Below are 17,296 nucleotides of genomic sequence, written 5' to 3' on the forward strand. Positions count from 1 at the left end.
TTGGGGGGGGGGCCTGGTCGTGGGGCCTGAACTCTGGGCTTGGGTGCTGTCCCTCAGCTCTTCAGCTCAAGGCTAGTGCTCTACCACTTGAGCCACAACACCACTTCCAGCTTTTTTCTTTTGGCTTATGTGGTGCTGAGAAATCGAACCCAGGGCCTCATGCATGAGAGGCAAGCGCTCTACCACTGAGCCACCTTCCCAGCCCCTCCCCACCCCCCCACCCCCGACACACATTTTCTTGATCCATTCATTCATCTACCGAACGGCATCTGGGTTGGAGCTGTGGCTCAAGTGATAAAGTGTTAGCCATGAGCAAAAAAGTTCAGGGACAGTGTCCAGGCCCTAATTTCAAGCCCTAGGTCTGGCAGAGAGAGAGAGAGAGAGAGAGAGAGAGAGAGAGATTCCAAGGCCCAGGAGGCCCTCTTGGAGAATTAATTGACTCTTATCTCCAATTAATCACCAAAGAGCAGGGAGTAGATCTGTGGTTAAAGTAGCAGAGCACTAGCCTTGAGCACAAAAGCTCAGGGACAGGCCCCAGGCCCTGAGTTCAAGCTCCAAAATCAGTACCACGTACACACACATACACACACACACACACAATGATTATTTAACATGTATCATTTTGGCCACTTTAAGTGGACAGCTGGGTGGCATTAAGAACATTCACATGAGTTGGGTGCTGGTGGCTCACGCCTGTGCTTCCAGCCACTCAGGGAGCCATGATCTGAGTACTACAGTTTGAAGCCAACACAGGCAGAAATGTCTGTGAGATTCTCATTTTCAACTAACAACCAAAAAACCAGAAGAGGAGCTGTGGTTCAAGTGATGGACTGCCAGCCTTGATGAAAAAGCCAAGTGGGAGAGTGTGGCCCTGCACTTAAGACCCAGTGTCAACACACACACATACACACACACACACACACACACACACACACACACACACACACAGCACGCACGCGCGACTGGACAACCATTGCTACCATTCCATCTCCCAACTTTCTCAGCCTCCCAAACTGATACTTGGTCCCCAGTACACACTAACTTCCCTTTTTCTTACTGTAGCCTCTGCTAACTACCAGCTGATTTCCACTCCCATGATGCTACTCTCTCTGTCTCTCTGGGAAATTGAGTCAGTTTACTTTCCCTGAGCATCAGTATTTCACAAAGATCTACAAGGGGCTCTGTGCCCATGGAATGTTGCCAAGGAGAGGGTATATGTGAGTTTATTTTCAGGACAGAGAACCTGAAGTGATTGGAAAACAATGGGGATAGAGAAAAAATCATGTCCTCAATTCATATCTCTGCCTGAATTATATTTAGGTAAGTTACTGTTTTCATGATAAGTCAGCAGGAAAAAAACTTTTGTATTCAGGAAGACGTTTGATACCTGGCACATGGGGCTCTCTCCTGTAATCTTAGGATGGCAATTTGAGGCCAGAATGGGTAGAAAAGTTTGCTAAGCTTTAACTCCAAAGCAGGGTGGGAGTTGTGGCTCAAGCTGGTAGAGGGCCAGATGAGCAAAATTCAGGGCCCTGAGTTCAAATCTGCTACCACGAGGGATGGAGGGAGGAAGAGGGACTTTTTTTTTTTTTTGCCAGTCCTGGGGCTTGAACTCAGGGTCTGGGCACTGTCCTTGAGCTGCTTTTGCTCAAGGCTCACACTCTATTATTCGAGCCATAGCACTACTTCTGGCTTTTCTTTTTATGTGGTACATACATCCTAGGCAAGCACTCTACCATTCAGCCACATTCCCAGCCCCGGGACATTACATTTTAACTGACATATAATTACACATTATATGTGTGCATGTATTCAATGTTCAAAGATCAAATCAGCGTGATTAGCATATCTGTCACCTTCAACATCCATCATTACTTATATTGGGATTACTTAATTTTCTTTCTTTTTTTTTGGGGGGGGGTCCGGTCATGGGGCCTGAACTCTGGGCCTGGGCACTGTCCCTCAGCTCTTCAGCTCAAGGCTAACGCGCTACCACTTGAGCCATAGCACCACTTCCGGCATTTTCCCCCCTGCTTATGTGGTGCTGAGGAATTGAACCCAGGGCCTCATGCATGCAAGGCAAGCGCTCTACCACTGAACCACCTTCCCAGTCCCTGGGATTACTTAATTTTCTTTAGTATCTAGTTTGAAATATCTATTAATTGTTATCCACCATAGCTACCTTGCCTGTCGTATAGAACATAGGAAGTTTTTCCTCCAGTCTAACTGCATCCATCATCTCTCTACCACAACCCCGCCCCCCCACCTCTGGTACCAGGATTCTAATCTCTGATTCTATGAGATTAACTATTAGTGAAGCGAGGGAGCTTTAATATTCTAATTTAGATTTGAGCTCTTGTTCCACTACTAGGTAGCTGGGTGCCCCCTCAGGAGCTACTTAAAGATCATTGTAAGTTAATTTTTAAAATGCAGCCATCTTCCTGGGCACAAATAACCTTTGGAGATTGCAGTCATTTATTTTAGAAGAGCAATGGCACCATTTTAAAGTAAAAAGGCATTCTAATCATACCAACTCTAAAGACACATTAATAATGTTTCTAAATCATCTCCACAACTTCTTTCCTTTGTGCCTAATGTGGCACCTGCTCTTGCTTATGTCTCTCTCTCTCTCTCTCTCTCTCTCTCTCTCTCTCACACACACACACACACACACACAGAGCTCTGGAGCTCAGCTCTGACTTTGAGGTTACTAGTGCATCTTATTCAAAGAAGAGGTAACCAAGGTTGCATGGTGATGTCTTCTCTTTCTTTTTGTTCATTTAATATTAAAGAAATAAAGATAGCTATTAGAGAAGAAGAGAGATGGAGAAGTGGGAGAGAGGGAGGAGGTGAGGACAGGCTGTTTAGCTTTGTCTTGCTAATGCACTTTATGTTTTGGCACAGTGGGTCATTCAGCCTCAGCCCACCTCCCTAGAGGGAGACGGCAGCTCAAGTGCACAGCTTTCCTGGGGACAAAAGATGCACCTGCAAATCTCAGACTTAATCATCTCTAGAGGCCAGGGCCCTGATGCTGGGAGATAAATGCCAGGCACCACCTGAATGGGGCTCTGGCCGCGCACGCGCGTCTGTCTAGATACTGCAGTTAATTCACGTCAGAAGAAGGTTGCTACCCGACCAGAAAGAGCTGCTCTGAATGAGCCCCAGCATGGCGAATGTAGTCTCCTGACACAAAAGCTCCCTCCCCCACCCACAAAGCAGAGCCAGCCTGGAAGGTGGAGGACAGGGCTGAGAACTGAGGCCTGAAGTCCTGGAGAGGAAGGAGATGGTTAGTTAGGCCAAAACATTTCAACTTAGCCCAGTGGGTTTGGTGCTTAAACTAAAACAAGGTTAGACATGTTTTAAGGCCAATGCTAGAAAATCTCCCACTGGCTCTGCCAGCACCAGAGCCCCAACAGTTGTTGACAGAAGGTTGTAGTCTGCAGTGTTGAATCCTAACACAGCCATTCAGAGACTTTACCCTCTTCCCTCCCCTTCCAGCATCTCTCCCTTCTTCCTTCCCTTCCTTCCTCCCTCCTTCTCTCCCTCCATTTCTTCCTTCCTCTCTCCCTCTCTCCTTTTATTCTTTCTTCTCTTCCTTCCTCTCTTCTTCTCTTCCTTTTCTTTCCTTCCTCTCTCCCTCCCTTCCTCCTTCCCTTTCTTCTTTCCTTCCTCCCTCCCTCCTTCTCTTTCCCTCCCTCCTTTCTTTTTCTTTCCTTTCTCCCTTCCTCCCTTTCTCCTCCTTTTCTCCTTTCCTCTTTCTACCCTTCTACCCTTCCTCACTTCCTTCTTCCTTCCTTCCACCCCTTCTTCCTTCCTTCTACTCCTTCCATGGTTGGTTGCCTTTTTCTCTCTCTTGCTTCCTTCCAAACCTGCAAGTGAAACAAAGCTGAATATATAGAATAAAGCAAAGCAGAGGCCTCTGGCTGTTGAGATCCCACTCTCATTCTGTGGCTCCTGGTCATCTCTTCAAGAGCCAAGAAAGCGCTCCAGAGCCTTGGCTGGCTTGACTCTCACTGATTCCCTTCAGCCCCTGCACTTGAACAGGGAACTGGTTCAGGGGTGGCGTGGCTTCATTGTACAGGCATGCCTCACATGATGTTAAAATAAGTCAGCAAGAAAAAAAAAAGTGGCTCAGAATGAAGACTGAATCAATCCCTCTTCAGTTTCCATAGAGATGTCAATACATTTGACTTGGAAAGAAAAAGCAGCAGTGGAAAATAGATTGGCCCACCCAGATGAGGCAGGAGCGAAGGAAGCAAAGGAGAAAGACAGTCAGTCATCTAAGGAGAAACACAGTCCGTCATCTAAAAGCAGATCATTATATTATATCTCTGTATTGTCCAATTATAATTTTTATTTTGGTCTGTCATGGGGCTTGAACTCTGGGCCTGAGCACTGTCCCCCAGCTCTTCAGCTCAAGGTGAGCCTTCTACAACTTGAGCCACAGCGCCATTTCTGGTTTTCTGGTCGTTAATTGGAGATAAGAGTCTCACGGACTTTCCTGTCCAGGCTGGCTTTGAACTGTGATCCTCAAATCTCAGCCTCCTGAGTAGGATTACAGGTGTGAGCTCAATTACAATTTTTTTTTGTTAGTTATGGGGCTTGAACTCACCTAGATGATGTCCCTGAGCTCTTTGGCTAATGACTAGCTCTCTACCACTTTAAGCCACAGCACCACTTCTGGTATTCTAGTGGTTAATTGGAGATAAGAGTCTCATGGACTTTATTGCCCATGCTGGCTTCAAACCTGGAGCCTCAGATCTCAGCTTCCTGAGTCACTAGGATTACAGGCATGAGCCACTGGTGCCTGGCTTATGAATTGTTAACAAGAAATACAAGTCCTGTGTGAATGAAGCTATGACCTGGACCTTTGATATCTCTGTAACCTCTACATCCTATGAGGATTTTGGATGAAATGCTCTCCTCCCTTAGAAGAGTTTATGTCTCTCTGAATTATTAGGCAGCACACACAGCGCATGCCCACAGTGAAAATTGGGCTCTCATCCAAGGTGAGAGGTGTGATGTAGAGAAGAAAGAGAAGGAAGGAGAGGGTGGGGGAAGAGCATGTGTATCAAACTCCCCTCTGCTCCTGGGCCTCCACTCAGAAATCCCTTCTCTGTGGAATTTTCTTTTTCCCCTAAGAATTTTTCCCACTTCTCCGATTTCTAACAATGGTGTCACATTGTTTTCCTCTATGAACCAGATCACAAGAATCATTCACTTGTTTAAATGTCTAAAATCTTACACAGTATCTGGATCAATCCTTACAAAATTGCTTCCGAAATAAAGACGCTGAGAAACACTAACAGGATGTGTGTTAGATTCATCTACACAAATCATTTTCTGATACTGTTTTTTTTCTCTCTGAACCAAACCAAATCAAATCAAATCAAACCCAACCAAACCAAAGCAGACAAAACTAGACCAGACCATATCCTTAAATTACCTCCTTACAAATGAAATGGACATGGTTGACATTTGTTAAAAGGTAGGCATGCTAAAACCCTCAACTGTACATTTGATCACCTCCTTGAGAATCCTCTCTTCTGCTCAGGCAAAGCGCAATAATTCATTTTCTCTCCTGAAAGAAAGCTTCAAGTTCTATTTATAAGATTACTACAGGACATCGCAAAGCCTCCTGATGCTGTAGTTTTGTAACTAGTGACACAAGAGTGAAATTCTTTGGTTTCTTTTCTTGGATGCTAGAAACTCAAAATGGACCCAAACTAGGGGATTGGTCTACAGATGCCAAGTTTTCCACCCCAGGCTAAGCAAATGGAGCTGTGTCATGCTTGGTACAAGCTAAGTTCCGAGCCCACGAGAGAGCAGACTTACCTTCTTTGACACTCAGTCGTGAGGACTGGTCGGTGTGGGAGGTTGTGTTATAGGCCAGCAGTGAACCTGTAAGGCAAAGATAAAAGAAAAGAACAAAGGCAAAAGTGAATGATATAGTTTGGATCCAGTACGTTGCCCCAAAGGCAACGTGTTTTGAAAAGCTTGGTCTCAAGCATGGTACTAGGGAGAGGTGGTGGGAACATTAAGAGGTAGTCCTCTGGTAAGTCTTCTGGTCATTGGAAATGGTGCACTCAGAGGGGATTGTGGGATATCCCTCCCCCAGCTCTTCCTCTTTCCTGTTTTGTTTTTGTTACTGTTGTTGTTTTATTCATGAAGGAAATGGTGGCTCACCAAGGGAGGCCCCGCTATGCTATACTGCCATAGGCCCACAGTAAGGAAGCCAATCAATCCCTGCTACTGAGAACCAAAATCAACCTTTGCTCCTACTAAGTTGATTGTCTCAGTCGTTTGTTATAGTCATGGAAAGCTGACTAATACAGGTTAGAACTAAAACATTTCTCTTTCATCCAAACTAGGAGATGGCATCAGAAGAGAATGGGGAAGGGAAGAGAAAAGAGGATAAGAAGGAAAGAGTACTCCTGAAGGGAAAGGAGAGGAAAAAGCTAATGAGACCTATTTGCTTGGAATCAACCACCTAGGACTTTGGTAACTTTGGGAGTTAGGGCCGAATAAGCTAGAACAAGACATGTATGGGGAGGCAAGTCTGCCCCCTCCTGAAGAGCCATGTTCGTACCCTGCAGAGTTTAGGCATTGTGCCACAGAATAAACCGGATGGAGAATGAATAGGCACAGGTGCCCTGGTTCTTCTTATTTTTTTGTACCCATCCTGGGGCTGGAGCTCTGAGCCTGGTGTTGACCCTGAGCTTCTTTTGCTCAAGGCTGGCTCACTACCACTTGAGCCACAACATCACTTTGGGATTTTTTTTTGGTAGTTTAGTAGATATAAGAGTCTCACAGATTTTCCTGCCTATGCTGGCTTTGAACCACGATTCCCAGATCTCAGCTTCTTGAGTAACTAGGATTACAGGTGTGAGCCACCAGCGCCTAGACGTTTTACTAACTCATTGATTGATGACTGGCTAAGTAATGTTACATTGATTTCTTCATTGGAATAATGAAGGGATTGAAGTAGATCAGGGGTTGGTACATTTTCTCCTCTAAAGACCCATTAGTAAATGTTTTAGACTTTATCAAATGAACACAGTGTCTGTTTAGCTTCTGTTGTGCTTTTTCCATGGTTAGATATGTCCCATACTTTGTGGTCTGCCATACCTTGGGGAAGAAATAAGTACCACCGAGTCTCTGCGTTCACCTGCGTACATTTGGGTACTGTTACCGATGGAGCCAGGTGCTTGGGAGCGGGGAGGAGCAGGGATAATGGCTCTGGAAATGGGGTTTTAATTTTTACTCTTACTTTGTTTCTAAGAGAAAACAACTCAGCACAAGGAGTTAAGTGCTGACATTTCTGTCACCCCAGAGTGGAGACACAATCTTTACATCGTCACTCAAACAGGCCTCAGTTTCCCCCTTTTGAAGGGAGGGCCATTTGGGTCTTGTTGCATGTCAAAACGTCGCATGGTCCTTCCTCCTCACCACTAGATTGGTTCTCTCCTTTAAAGTGAACTCAAAGAGTCCAACTGTGTCACGTGTAGGCATTTTTAGGATTCTCCTCATAATTCTCCTGAGGAAAAAATTTAAAGAGCCATCAAAAACAAGGATGGAATTTGCTTTTTATAAGGCTACCATGAGCTCAACAGATGTGTTGGAGGCTAAGAAAGACTTTCTAAACAACTCCTTTTTCATAGGGCCTGGGGCCAAGGGACTGACGGGGTGCCAGGCTGGAAATGGGCTGTCAGCCACACTTATTCTTAGTCTGCAGGCACAGAGGGGAAGCAGAGGCTGAGCTGTGTCTGCCTCACCCAGCTGTGGGTATTTGGTTGTGGGCTGCAGAGAAAAATGTGGCCACACCAGGCCAGAGGATACAGTCTCCAACTTCCGGGGATAGATGACTCTGGCTTGGGTGACTGCCCCTTCTAGAAGGTTCTGACACAATTCCCAGATGAAAACCAGGAGGGGCAGGGGCCACGCAGAGACTGCTCCACGCTGAAGTTCTCGAGTATGGATAACACTGTAGAAATGACACCGTCACCTGAATGCAGTAGCCCAAACCAGTTCTGGTTGACGGTTTCCGTTCTTAAGGAAAGAATGGAATATCCATGACCAAGTGATGATCCTGAAGTTCATTTTACAACTTCAGCCGAATGTAGGTTATTATGCAAACGAGGGTGTAAAATTAGATCTGCCTCTTACCACTGACCAGCTTAGTGAGCGTGCATCTTCGTGAACACCCATCCACCTCCCTCATTTCTCTGAGCCTTACACGTAACGGGCTCATAGAAGCTTTAACTTAACGTAATTGCTGTGAAACTTAAGCTTTGATTTTGTTTTTGTTTTTTAATCATGTGCAAAGTGCTCAGAATAAGGCTGGGAATGATTCATGGCCTGCAATCCTCAAGAGGCAGAGATCTGAGGATAAGAGTTCAAAGCCAGTCCTAGCAGAAAAGTCTATGAGACTCCTATCTTCAATTAGCCAGGAAAAAGCTAGATGTGGGAAGTGTAGCTCTAGCAGTAGAGCGCTAGCCTTGAGCAGAGTAGCCAATCCAGAGAGCAAGACGCTGAGTTCAAGTTCCAGTACCAGCACCAACAAATGAATTCATGAATGGCACAAAACAGTAATAATGATGGAACCATGTAAATGATGATCAAGAGTTGCTAGCTGTAATCCTCATGTCTTTTTCTACTCTTTCTCCTACGGGGACAAACAATGACCCAGGAAAAAGTCCTTGTGTCGAAGAGCTTGCCAAGCATTCATCTCATCTTCTGGAAGAAGAGCTACAGATGGGTTCTGCGACAAGAAGAAATAACCCTTCGTGACTGGAAGCTGGTTAGGAAATGGAATGGAACGTTCCAAGGGAATGCAAACACCCCTAACAAGGTAAGATGGAGAATGTGTGCCTCTGTCTCTGGCATTCTCTCCCTCAGGCTGGAACCCGCTGCCCAAGCAAATGAAGAAAAATGATGGTCTCTGCGGAGCAAAAGCCCAAGTCATTAGTGCAAAGTTAGCCTTGAGCACGAAGCTCAGAAAAACCACATGTATCAAATTTCCCCATGGTGAAAGTCGGTCTGTGGGTACACGTGAAGCCACAGGAAACTCCCAGAAAGCCAAGGGAAGGGTCCTTGACCTCCCCAAAGCTTGCATGAAATACATATTTCATGGTAACCTAGGAAAGCAATTTTGCCCCAAGACTGTTTTTGGTTCAGGTTTCACTTTGGGAAGGAGAAGCAGCCTCCCCTGAGAGGGGGCTGGCTGGGGGCCACTGGCCTCTCTCTCTGGGGACCCACATTTCCTTCTCCCTCTGACTTTTATTTTGCCTGGTCCTTGGGTTATAGAGGGTGGCAAAGCAAATTCCTTCCTCTCTCTTCCCTCTCTTCCCCTCTCTCTCTTCCTCTGTCTCTCTCTCTCTCCTCCTTTTCTTTGTCTTTGTTCGTTCCTTCGTTCTTTCCTTCCTTCCTGCCTTCCTTCGTTCCTTCCTCCCTTCCTTCGTTCCTTCATTCCTTTGTTCCTTCCTTCCTTTCCTTTCCCTTCCCCCTTTTCTTCTTCTTCTTTTTTTTAGTAGTACTGGGATTTGAACTCAGGGCTTCACACTCGCGAGGCAAGCACTCACCAGCACTTTTCTGTTTATTATTATGTGAGACTGGGTCTTGCTTTGTGCCTGAGCTTTCCTGCGTCACTGGGATGACAGGTATGAAAACTCATGCTCAGCCATTGGTCAAGATGAAGTCTCTCAAACTTCTTTCTGTTTTGCCTAGGTCTGGCCTACAACTTCAGATTTCTACCTCCCAAGAAACAAGGATTACATGAGCCACTTACACACAGCTTCAGCGCAGTTTTCTTAAGGGAACTTGCTCTGCCAGAAGAAAGCCCTTCCTGGAGTCTGGCTTTGGATTTCTTCTTCCCTTCCTAAGGATCTGTCTGGCCTGACATGAGCTGGCCTACCCTGCTTCTGAACTCACCTGGCAATGGGCGAGAGCGGGGAGGAAGGGAAGCACTGCTTCGGGACCATACCCAGTGTGCCAGACACCCTGTCTGCTCCTTCACTCTGTCCTTCACAGGCCACGAAAGCTAGTGCATTGTCCTCTGTGCAGTACATGAGACCACTACACAGATAAGTTGATCATTTGCCTAAGATCACACAGCCAGAAGGTGCAGGCAACAGGACTTCATCCTGGTCTCTACACAAAACCTGTCAGGCCAGCAGCCCTCAGGGCCTCCAGGCTAAAGCAAAACAATGGGCAAAACTCATCTCTGGGGCTGGCGGACAGGGTTGGGGGAGGTTGGGAAGGAGCAGTGGGGGTGAAGGAGAGAAGGTACAAGTTTCTCTTCTCTTTGATGGCAGGGGTTGCTTACATAATTGAGTAGATGTGTTTTGTGATGATTTCCCAGTTGTGTATTGTGCTGTTTACCATTCTCTATATATTATACTTCATTCAATTAAAACATCGGTCTACTTGGTTGTCTATGTATGAATGTATATGTGGATCTATAGGCATACATATATGTCTATATTCTGATTTGGGGCACACTTTGCTCTAGAAAGCAGGAAGTAGGTATTGTGAGATTGGAATGGCCTTTTGGAATGATTCTTTCTTCCTTCCTTCCTTCCTTCCTTCCTTCCTTCTTTCGTTCCTTCCCTCTCTCTCCCTGTCCTTCTCTCTCTCCCTCCCTCCCCCCCAATCTTTCTGTACCAGTACTGAGATTTGAATTCAGGGCTTCAAGCTAGAGCTCTATTAAACTTCCACTTTGGGCTTTTTGCTGGTTAATTGGACATAAAAGTGTCACAGACAGACTTTTCTGCCCAGGCTGGCTTTGAACCACAATCCTCAGATCTCAGCCTCCTGAGTAGCCAGGATTACAGATGCGAGTCACCAAGCTTAGTCTGGGATGATCTTTTTCAAGAGAAATGCATAAGACAAGAATAATTTTCCCTCTGAGTCTCCCATATCTGGGACGTAGAAGATGAGAATGCAGGGAAGCTGTGCATGTATGATGCAGAACCCCGGGATTTCTGGGGTTCTCCCGAGAACCATCTGCCTAACGTGCTTTTCATCTGGGACACCTGGAGCAGGGCAGCAAGGCTCCTAATGCCAAAGCCTTTGTCTGGGCCTTAGACTCTGTTACCATACAGTCTAGCGGGCCCCTCCACAGCCAGCCCATTGACTTGTCCTTTCTCTGCGTGGCAGACACTGCTCTCCCGAGCGCACATTGGAGGCTGGAGGAGGGCAGAGGGCTGATCAGACTTGGCTGACAAATGATGGAGTCCAGCCCACCCTGTCTTTTGTACTGCTGTAATCCTGCTCTCCTTTCCAATGCAGACGGATGCCTGGAAGGGACAATACACCACCCTGGCTTGTTGCTAGGCCTATCACCATCTGAGGATGCAGGTGGAAAGCCCACAGGTCGCACAATGTGTTTTCCATTAGTTTGAAATTAAAAAACAAGGATCAAGATGGATACCTTTTCGGTGATCTTCCTATCACACTAAATATTTCATTCTCTAGTTGGCAAATGTCACCCCACCCGTTTGAGAATGTACTTTCTTATGATGTTTTCTAGGCCAGACAGATGCACAACCCCAATTCATTTGTAAAATGAAATGAAATGAAAATAAAACCTCATCTACTGGCTGCTCCTTCTGCCCAGGAACTTTCAAGTTCTCAAACAACCCTGAACTCCCCCCAGTGGCCCCAAGGCTGAACTGCCAGGTGGGGATGGGCAGCCTGCCTCCCCAGAGGTCCAGATCTTCGCAAGTCTGCCTGCCAGGGGCCCCATTTCCTTTCCCTGGACCTCTTCTGTGCTCAGCGGGTGTATCTGGGAGAGTCTCTAGTGGGGCTGCCAATCAGGCCCAGAGGTTGGGGTGCTGTGGGCAAGAAAAGGGTGGGGTGAGGGGATGTTTGGTTTAATCTGTCTCATTCCAGAAGGCCACAGAAAAGACTTTGAAAAACATTTATCTCTGGGTACAAATAAAAACAGCAACACTGTGGAGAAAGTGGTCTGACCCTCAATGCGGAAGACTTCATCATTCTGAAGCGAGGGCCAGGCTGCAGGTTGGCACTGCAGAGGTGGGCTGCTCCGAGCTCAGGGCAGGTGTTTTTGCTGAGGTTGGATGCTTTTCAATTGATTTCCTGGAGTAGACCAGGCCTCAATGGCTTTGGCTTTGAAATGGGGACTCTAGAGTTATGTACATGGTGTCCACAAGGGGGCGCCCCGTCAATGTAAACTTCATTTATGACACCTGGGCAGGTGCTGGCCACCTGAGCCAATTTCAGTGTGACCCCAAGGACTGGGGGCACCCTGACCAGTCCCGGCCTCTTCGTCTACTTGAAATTTTGGTGAGGAGCCCACACCTCCATGAAGATCAGATACATTCTGGCATATTTTCAGCAGAGTACATAGAGTGATTCAAGACATTGCAATTTCTCTCTTATTTTGGAAGATACATTAATTTTTTTAATTTGGCCTATTAAACTTAATATTATAATCCCCTCCTCCCAGACAACAAGACAAGTTAATGGCTTTGGGTGAAAGTATAAATAGAACTTATCCTCTAAGGTGTCCCTTTTTCTACAAAAGCCTAGAAAGACAAATTTCTAGATACATCACTTATTTTACATCTGGCCTAGTAGAATCCATGGATGGGATGGAATGTCTTTCATCCTACAGCCCTACAGATGGAGATCTGTCCTGAGGGTCTCATGACCAAAGCACCAATCAACTGATTAAATGCTGGTGGCTCACACCTACTTAGGAGACTGAGATTGAGGAATTGCAGTTCGAAGTCAGCTGGGGCAGAAAAGTCAATAGGGACTCTTAGCTCCAATTAACTACCCGTAGCTCCAGTAGTAGTGTGCTAGCCTTGAATAAGTAAAAGCTCAGGGACAGTGCCCAGGCCTTGAGTTCAAGCCCTAAGCCTAGCGCGCGCGCGCGCACACACACACACACACACACACACACACACGCACATTAGAAAGTTCTTCCCTGTGGGTTCTTTCAAGTCTAACATTCCTCAAAAGGCTACTACAGTGCTAAGTTGGGACAAGTGTTTTTGTTTTTAAATTTCAGACCTCATATGACTATTTTAGGTGTGAACTCAGGACATTACACTTGCTACTCAAGCATTCTACCACTCCTGACTTTAGCCCTTTATACTGTAGTCATTTTTAAAATAAGGTCTCGCATTTATGCCCAGGCTCAGTTTGACCATGATCTTCATACTTATTCTTCCTGCATAGCTGACAGGTACGTTCCACTACACCCAGCTTTTAATTGGTTGAGATGGGCATGCCACTAACTTTTTTGCCCAAGATGACCTTAAACTTCATTCCTCCAAATCTCCTCCTCTCAAGCGGCTAGGATTACAGATGTGAGCCATCCAGTCTGGTTCTCTCCTGCATTTTCAAAAGCCTTTGCAGACATAACTCTGGCAGTTGGCCTCACTAATAATTACCTTTCTGGAACTTTCATATTTTGGCTACTTTGAGGCATCTTCCTTGATTTCTACATGTATTCCTAAGAGGAAAGAAACAACCCACACTTTTTTTTCTTGCTATATTATACCCCCAAATACCAAACTCTGATCCTCCTTGTCATCTTCCTCCTCCTCCTCCTCCTCCTCCTCTTTACCACCTGCTCACCAATTCCCTCCCTGTCACCTGCCCTTGTCCAACAGAAGATCTAGAGGTTGATGAGCTACCTCAGATTCCCGGGCCTCCAGAGCAAGAGGTGTTGGTCTGACTTCAACACCTGTGGTTCAGGTTCTTTGCTGACAAGAAGTACCAATGGGACGTGGATTGTTTATGGGCTAGTCAGAGAACCAGGTTGCAGAATTGGAGCAGGTTTCTCACAAGGGCATGTAGCATGAAGCCCCCAAGTATTGGGCCCTTTTGCCAATCAGAATTCACCTATGCATCTGAAGTCCCTTCTCCCAGGAAAGATAAGATGGGGCCAGGGTCCCTCAGCCATGAAGAAGCGAGGGGAGGCAGAAAAGGCTTATCCAGCTCTGCTTCTTTCATCTACTCTCTGTGCCCACCTTGCTGCTCCTCACTCCCTGGTTTTTCCTTTGGTTTGGTTTGGGCAAGACTCTGTTAAAAGATCCTTGGCTTTTTTCCATCCTACCAACACATATAGGCTGAGAACTCCAGATCATTAGAAAATGCTAATCACCAAGGCTCAGCATAAGCTGGGTGGAAAATGGTCCCTTTTCTGAAATTGTTGTTTCTGGGGCTGACCTCATATTGCAGCAAGACTCAGACATGAGGTCATCGCTTTGGTGCTCACATATACTCTCCCACCGGTCACCAGACGCCTCGAAAGTGGCCAGATAGCCCAGAGGCATGGTGGAAACTTCTGAAGGCATTTTTCTTACTTTCCACTTTCCCAGCAAGCGTGGTATGTGTTGCCCCTGCCCCATGCAGAGCACGCTGCAGAACAAAAACCTCACTGAGCCAGGGGGAGGTAAGGAACCCAGAGCTCACAGGACCAGGCAAAGTAGCCCCCTACTGTGTCTACCATGGCAGCTTTGAGAAAGGGGCTTAAAATCATCAAACACCTCAGCCAGGCATTGGTGGCTCACACCTGTAATTCTAACTACTCTGGAGACTTGAGAGCTGAGGATTACAGTTCAAAGTTAGCCCAAGCACAAAGGTCTGTGAGACTCTTTATCTCCAATTAACCACCAGAAAACTGGAAGTGGCACTGGGGCTCAAACTAGTAGAGTCTTGAGAAACTAGTAGAGTCTTGAGAAACACAAAGCTCAGGGACAGCGTCCAGATCCTGAGTTCAAGCTCCATGACTGACAAACCACCACCACCACCAAAAACCTATCAAACAACTTGCCAAAGCTTAACATTCTGATAACCTTGTTCTGAGCCTGCTGGTCATCTGTAAAGACATTTTCACAGGGAATTGACCATGTCCATCTTCCTGTGGCTTTCATCCATCTTTGGAGGCCCTTTAATACTTGCTACCTGGCCTGGATTTCTGGTCAAAAATCAAGGCTGAGGAAAATAGGTGCAGAATCATTCTATTCCTCTCCTCAGTGACCACTGTATCTCAAATGCAATTCATATCAAACAAAGAAGCAGAGCTGTGGCCTGTGGGTGTTGCCTGTAATCCTAGCTACTTGGGAAGCTGAGGTGTGGAGGATCATGGTTTGAAGCTAGTATAAGCAGAAAAGTCCAAGAGACTCTAACTTCGATAAAGCAGCAAAATACTGGACTGGAGGCATAGTAGAGCATTACCTGTGAGCAGGGGGGTGGGGAGGAGGAAGAGCAAGAGTATAAGGCCCTGAGTTCAAGCTCTGGTACTGGAAACAAAAACAAAAACAAAACGGGGGGGGGGGGTTCATGCTAGCCAAGCCTCATAATCTCATAATCTTTCTTAAACCTACTTTTGTTTTCCAGAGAAAACTTGTATTTGTTCCTAAACCCATTGCATGGATTTCGCTCCCTGGTGAGTAAGTGCTCAAGAAGCAGGCCTACGGGGTTCAGAGTTGGGACTCCAGTATAACACCAAGATAAGAAGTTAAGACACTGACTTGCAGAACTTTTGTTTTTTTTTTTTTTTTCTTTCCCAGTTCTGGGGCTTGAACTCAGGGCCTGGGCGCGGTCTCTGAACTTCTTTTGCTCAAGGCAAGCACTCTGCCACTTGAGCCACAGCACCACTTCTGGCTTTTCTGGAATCGTTTATTAAAGATAAGAGTCTCAAGGACTTTGCTGCCAGGGCTGGGTTCAAATGGTGATCCTCACATCGCAGCCTCCTGAGGAGCTAGGATGACAGGCCAGGCGTGAGCCACCAGTGCCCAGCTTTGACGTGCTGAACTTTTAATCCTAAGCGTATGAACCTGTAGGAACTTGAAATCCGGTCTTCAGAAAAACTCCAGCCAGAACAGCACCCACCCTACCAAATCCCAGGCAGAGAAGTGGTTTCTAGAAAGGGGTCCGCTTGGGGACAGTACGACTAGCCTTGAGTGCCCTAAAAACCGAGATCCTCGCTTCCTTCTTCTTCTGGGTTTTCCAGTTTGCTTCCTTGCCCCTTGCCTGTGCAGTCTACAGAAACCCACAACCCACGTGACCCAGGAGGCGACCCCTCATCCTGTGCCCCATGGGTGTGACCCACGGCGTCCCCTTCCTTCCCTGGGTGGAAGGGCAAGCTGCAGCTGGACTTACTTTCCCTGAGGTAACTGAGGTGTGACAACAGCACTTCGGTGTTGTAGAGGGAGGTGGCTCGCAGGAAGTCCTCCTTGTTCATTTTGCAGAGTTCCTTGCCGTCCATGTTCTGGAAGAAGGCCGTGTCGATCTCCATCAAGCCGTATTCCTTGATGGCCCACTCCAGCCACTGGCGCACGTGCTCCTGCGTCCACAGCGTGGGGTCTGCAGAGGGGAGGAGGCCCGTTAGCAAGGACGCAGGAAGCAGCCTCTCCACGCCCTCTGGCCCTTTCTCCCTCCCTACGTCCAACTCTGTCTTCTCTTCTCCTTCCCTCTTTTCCATTCTTCCTTCCCTTCTCCCCCTCTTCTGTCTCCCCCTTATTTCTTTCACTTTGGCTCTATATCTATCCCTCCATCTCTCTCCCTATGTCATTGGTGTCTGTTTCTTTGTCCCTCCCAGTGTCTCTGTCTCAGCTTCTAGCTGTCTCTTTTTGTCTGTTTCTCTCTGTCTCTGTCTCTCCCTTCTCCCAATTCCTTCCCAGATGGTGCCCCAGAACACCCCATCTGGTTTCATTCCATCTGGTGCTGCCTGAACCACTTAGCACTCTGGAAGGTTCTGAGCCGCCCCAACTGGTAGCCTGACAGGACCCTCTTTCAAGTTTTTGGAGGGCAATAGAAACCTTTGCCTGAGAAATAGTGGCATCAGAATGAAAATAAACACTGACCCAGAGACCAGTGTCTCTCTGGAAGAGGGGGTGGGGGGTGGGGATGGGGACATCTGTAGTGAAGAACATTAATGATTTCAAGAAAGAATACCGGGGGGAGGGGAAGGAGGGTGTAAGGATGATCCAAGTACGATATAGGGTTCATACATTTAGAAAAACGTCATCGTGAAGCCCATTATTTTGTGCAATTAGTACATACGAACAAAAACCAAATCGGAAAGGGAGAAAGAACACAGATGCCAGGTTGGCTGGAGAGAAGGAAGTGCACATGTACCAATTCCCCTGCCATCCCTCCCATCTGTGCAATTCGCTCGGTGGTATTCACGTGTGACATAAATCCGATCCAGGTTCTCTTCTCTTGGGGACAGCTGTGCTGAAATTTTTACCAGATCATCCCCCAAAACATTATGAGGATATTTAAATACTTAAAGATGAGAAAGGGTGTCAAGGAC

The 17,296-nt window shown here is 46.7% G+C and overlaps 1 protein-coding gene and 1 long non-coding RNA gene across 2 annotated transcripts in view; one reads left to right on the forward strand and one right to left on the reverse strand.

Annotated features, from left to right (window-relative positions):
• The window catches only part of Fli1 (Fli-1 proto-oncogene, ETS transcription factor), a 123,005-nt gene that overhangs the window by 24,284 nt on the left and 81,425 nt on the right, over nucleotides 1–17,296 (reverse strand). The window contains exons 4-5 of the mRNA XM_013009758.1: nucleotides 16,141–16,344; nucleotides 5,836–5,901 (exon numbers count right to left, since the gene is read on the reverse strand). Coding sequence (XP_012865212.1) covers nucleotides 5,836–5,901; nucleotides 16,141–16,344 — 270 coding nt within the window. The remainder of the gene's footprint in view (nucleotides 1–5,835; nucleotides 5,902–16,140; nucleotides 16,345–17,296) is intronic.
• On the forward strand, nucleotides 8,685–16,134 carry LOC105980817. Its single transcript, XR_001174770.1, has 3 exons — nucleotides 8,685–8,851; nucleotides 15,376–15,424; nucleotides 15,992–16,134. It is a non-coding gene; the product is annotated as an uncharacterized LOC105980817 (long non-coding RNA).

Source organism: Dipodomys ordii, unplaced genomic scaffold, assembly GCF_000151885.1.
Source record: "Dipodomys ordii isolate 6190 unplaced genomic scaffold, Dord_2.0 Scaffold10, whole genome shotgun sequence".
In the NCBI taxonomy this organism is placed as follows: Eukaryota; Metazoa; Chordata; class Mammalia; order Rodentia; family Heteromyidae; genus Dipodomys; species Dipodomys ordii.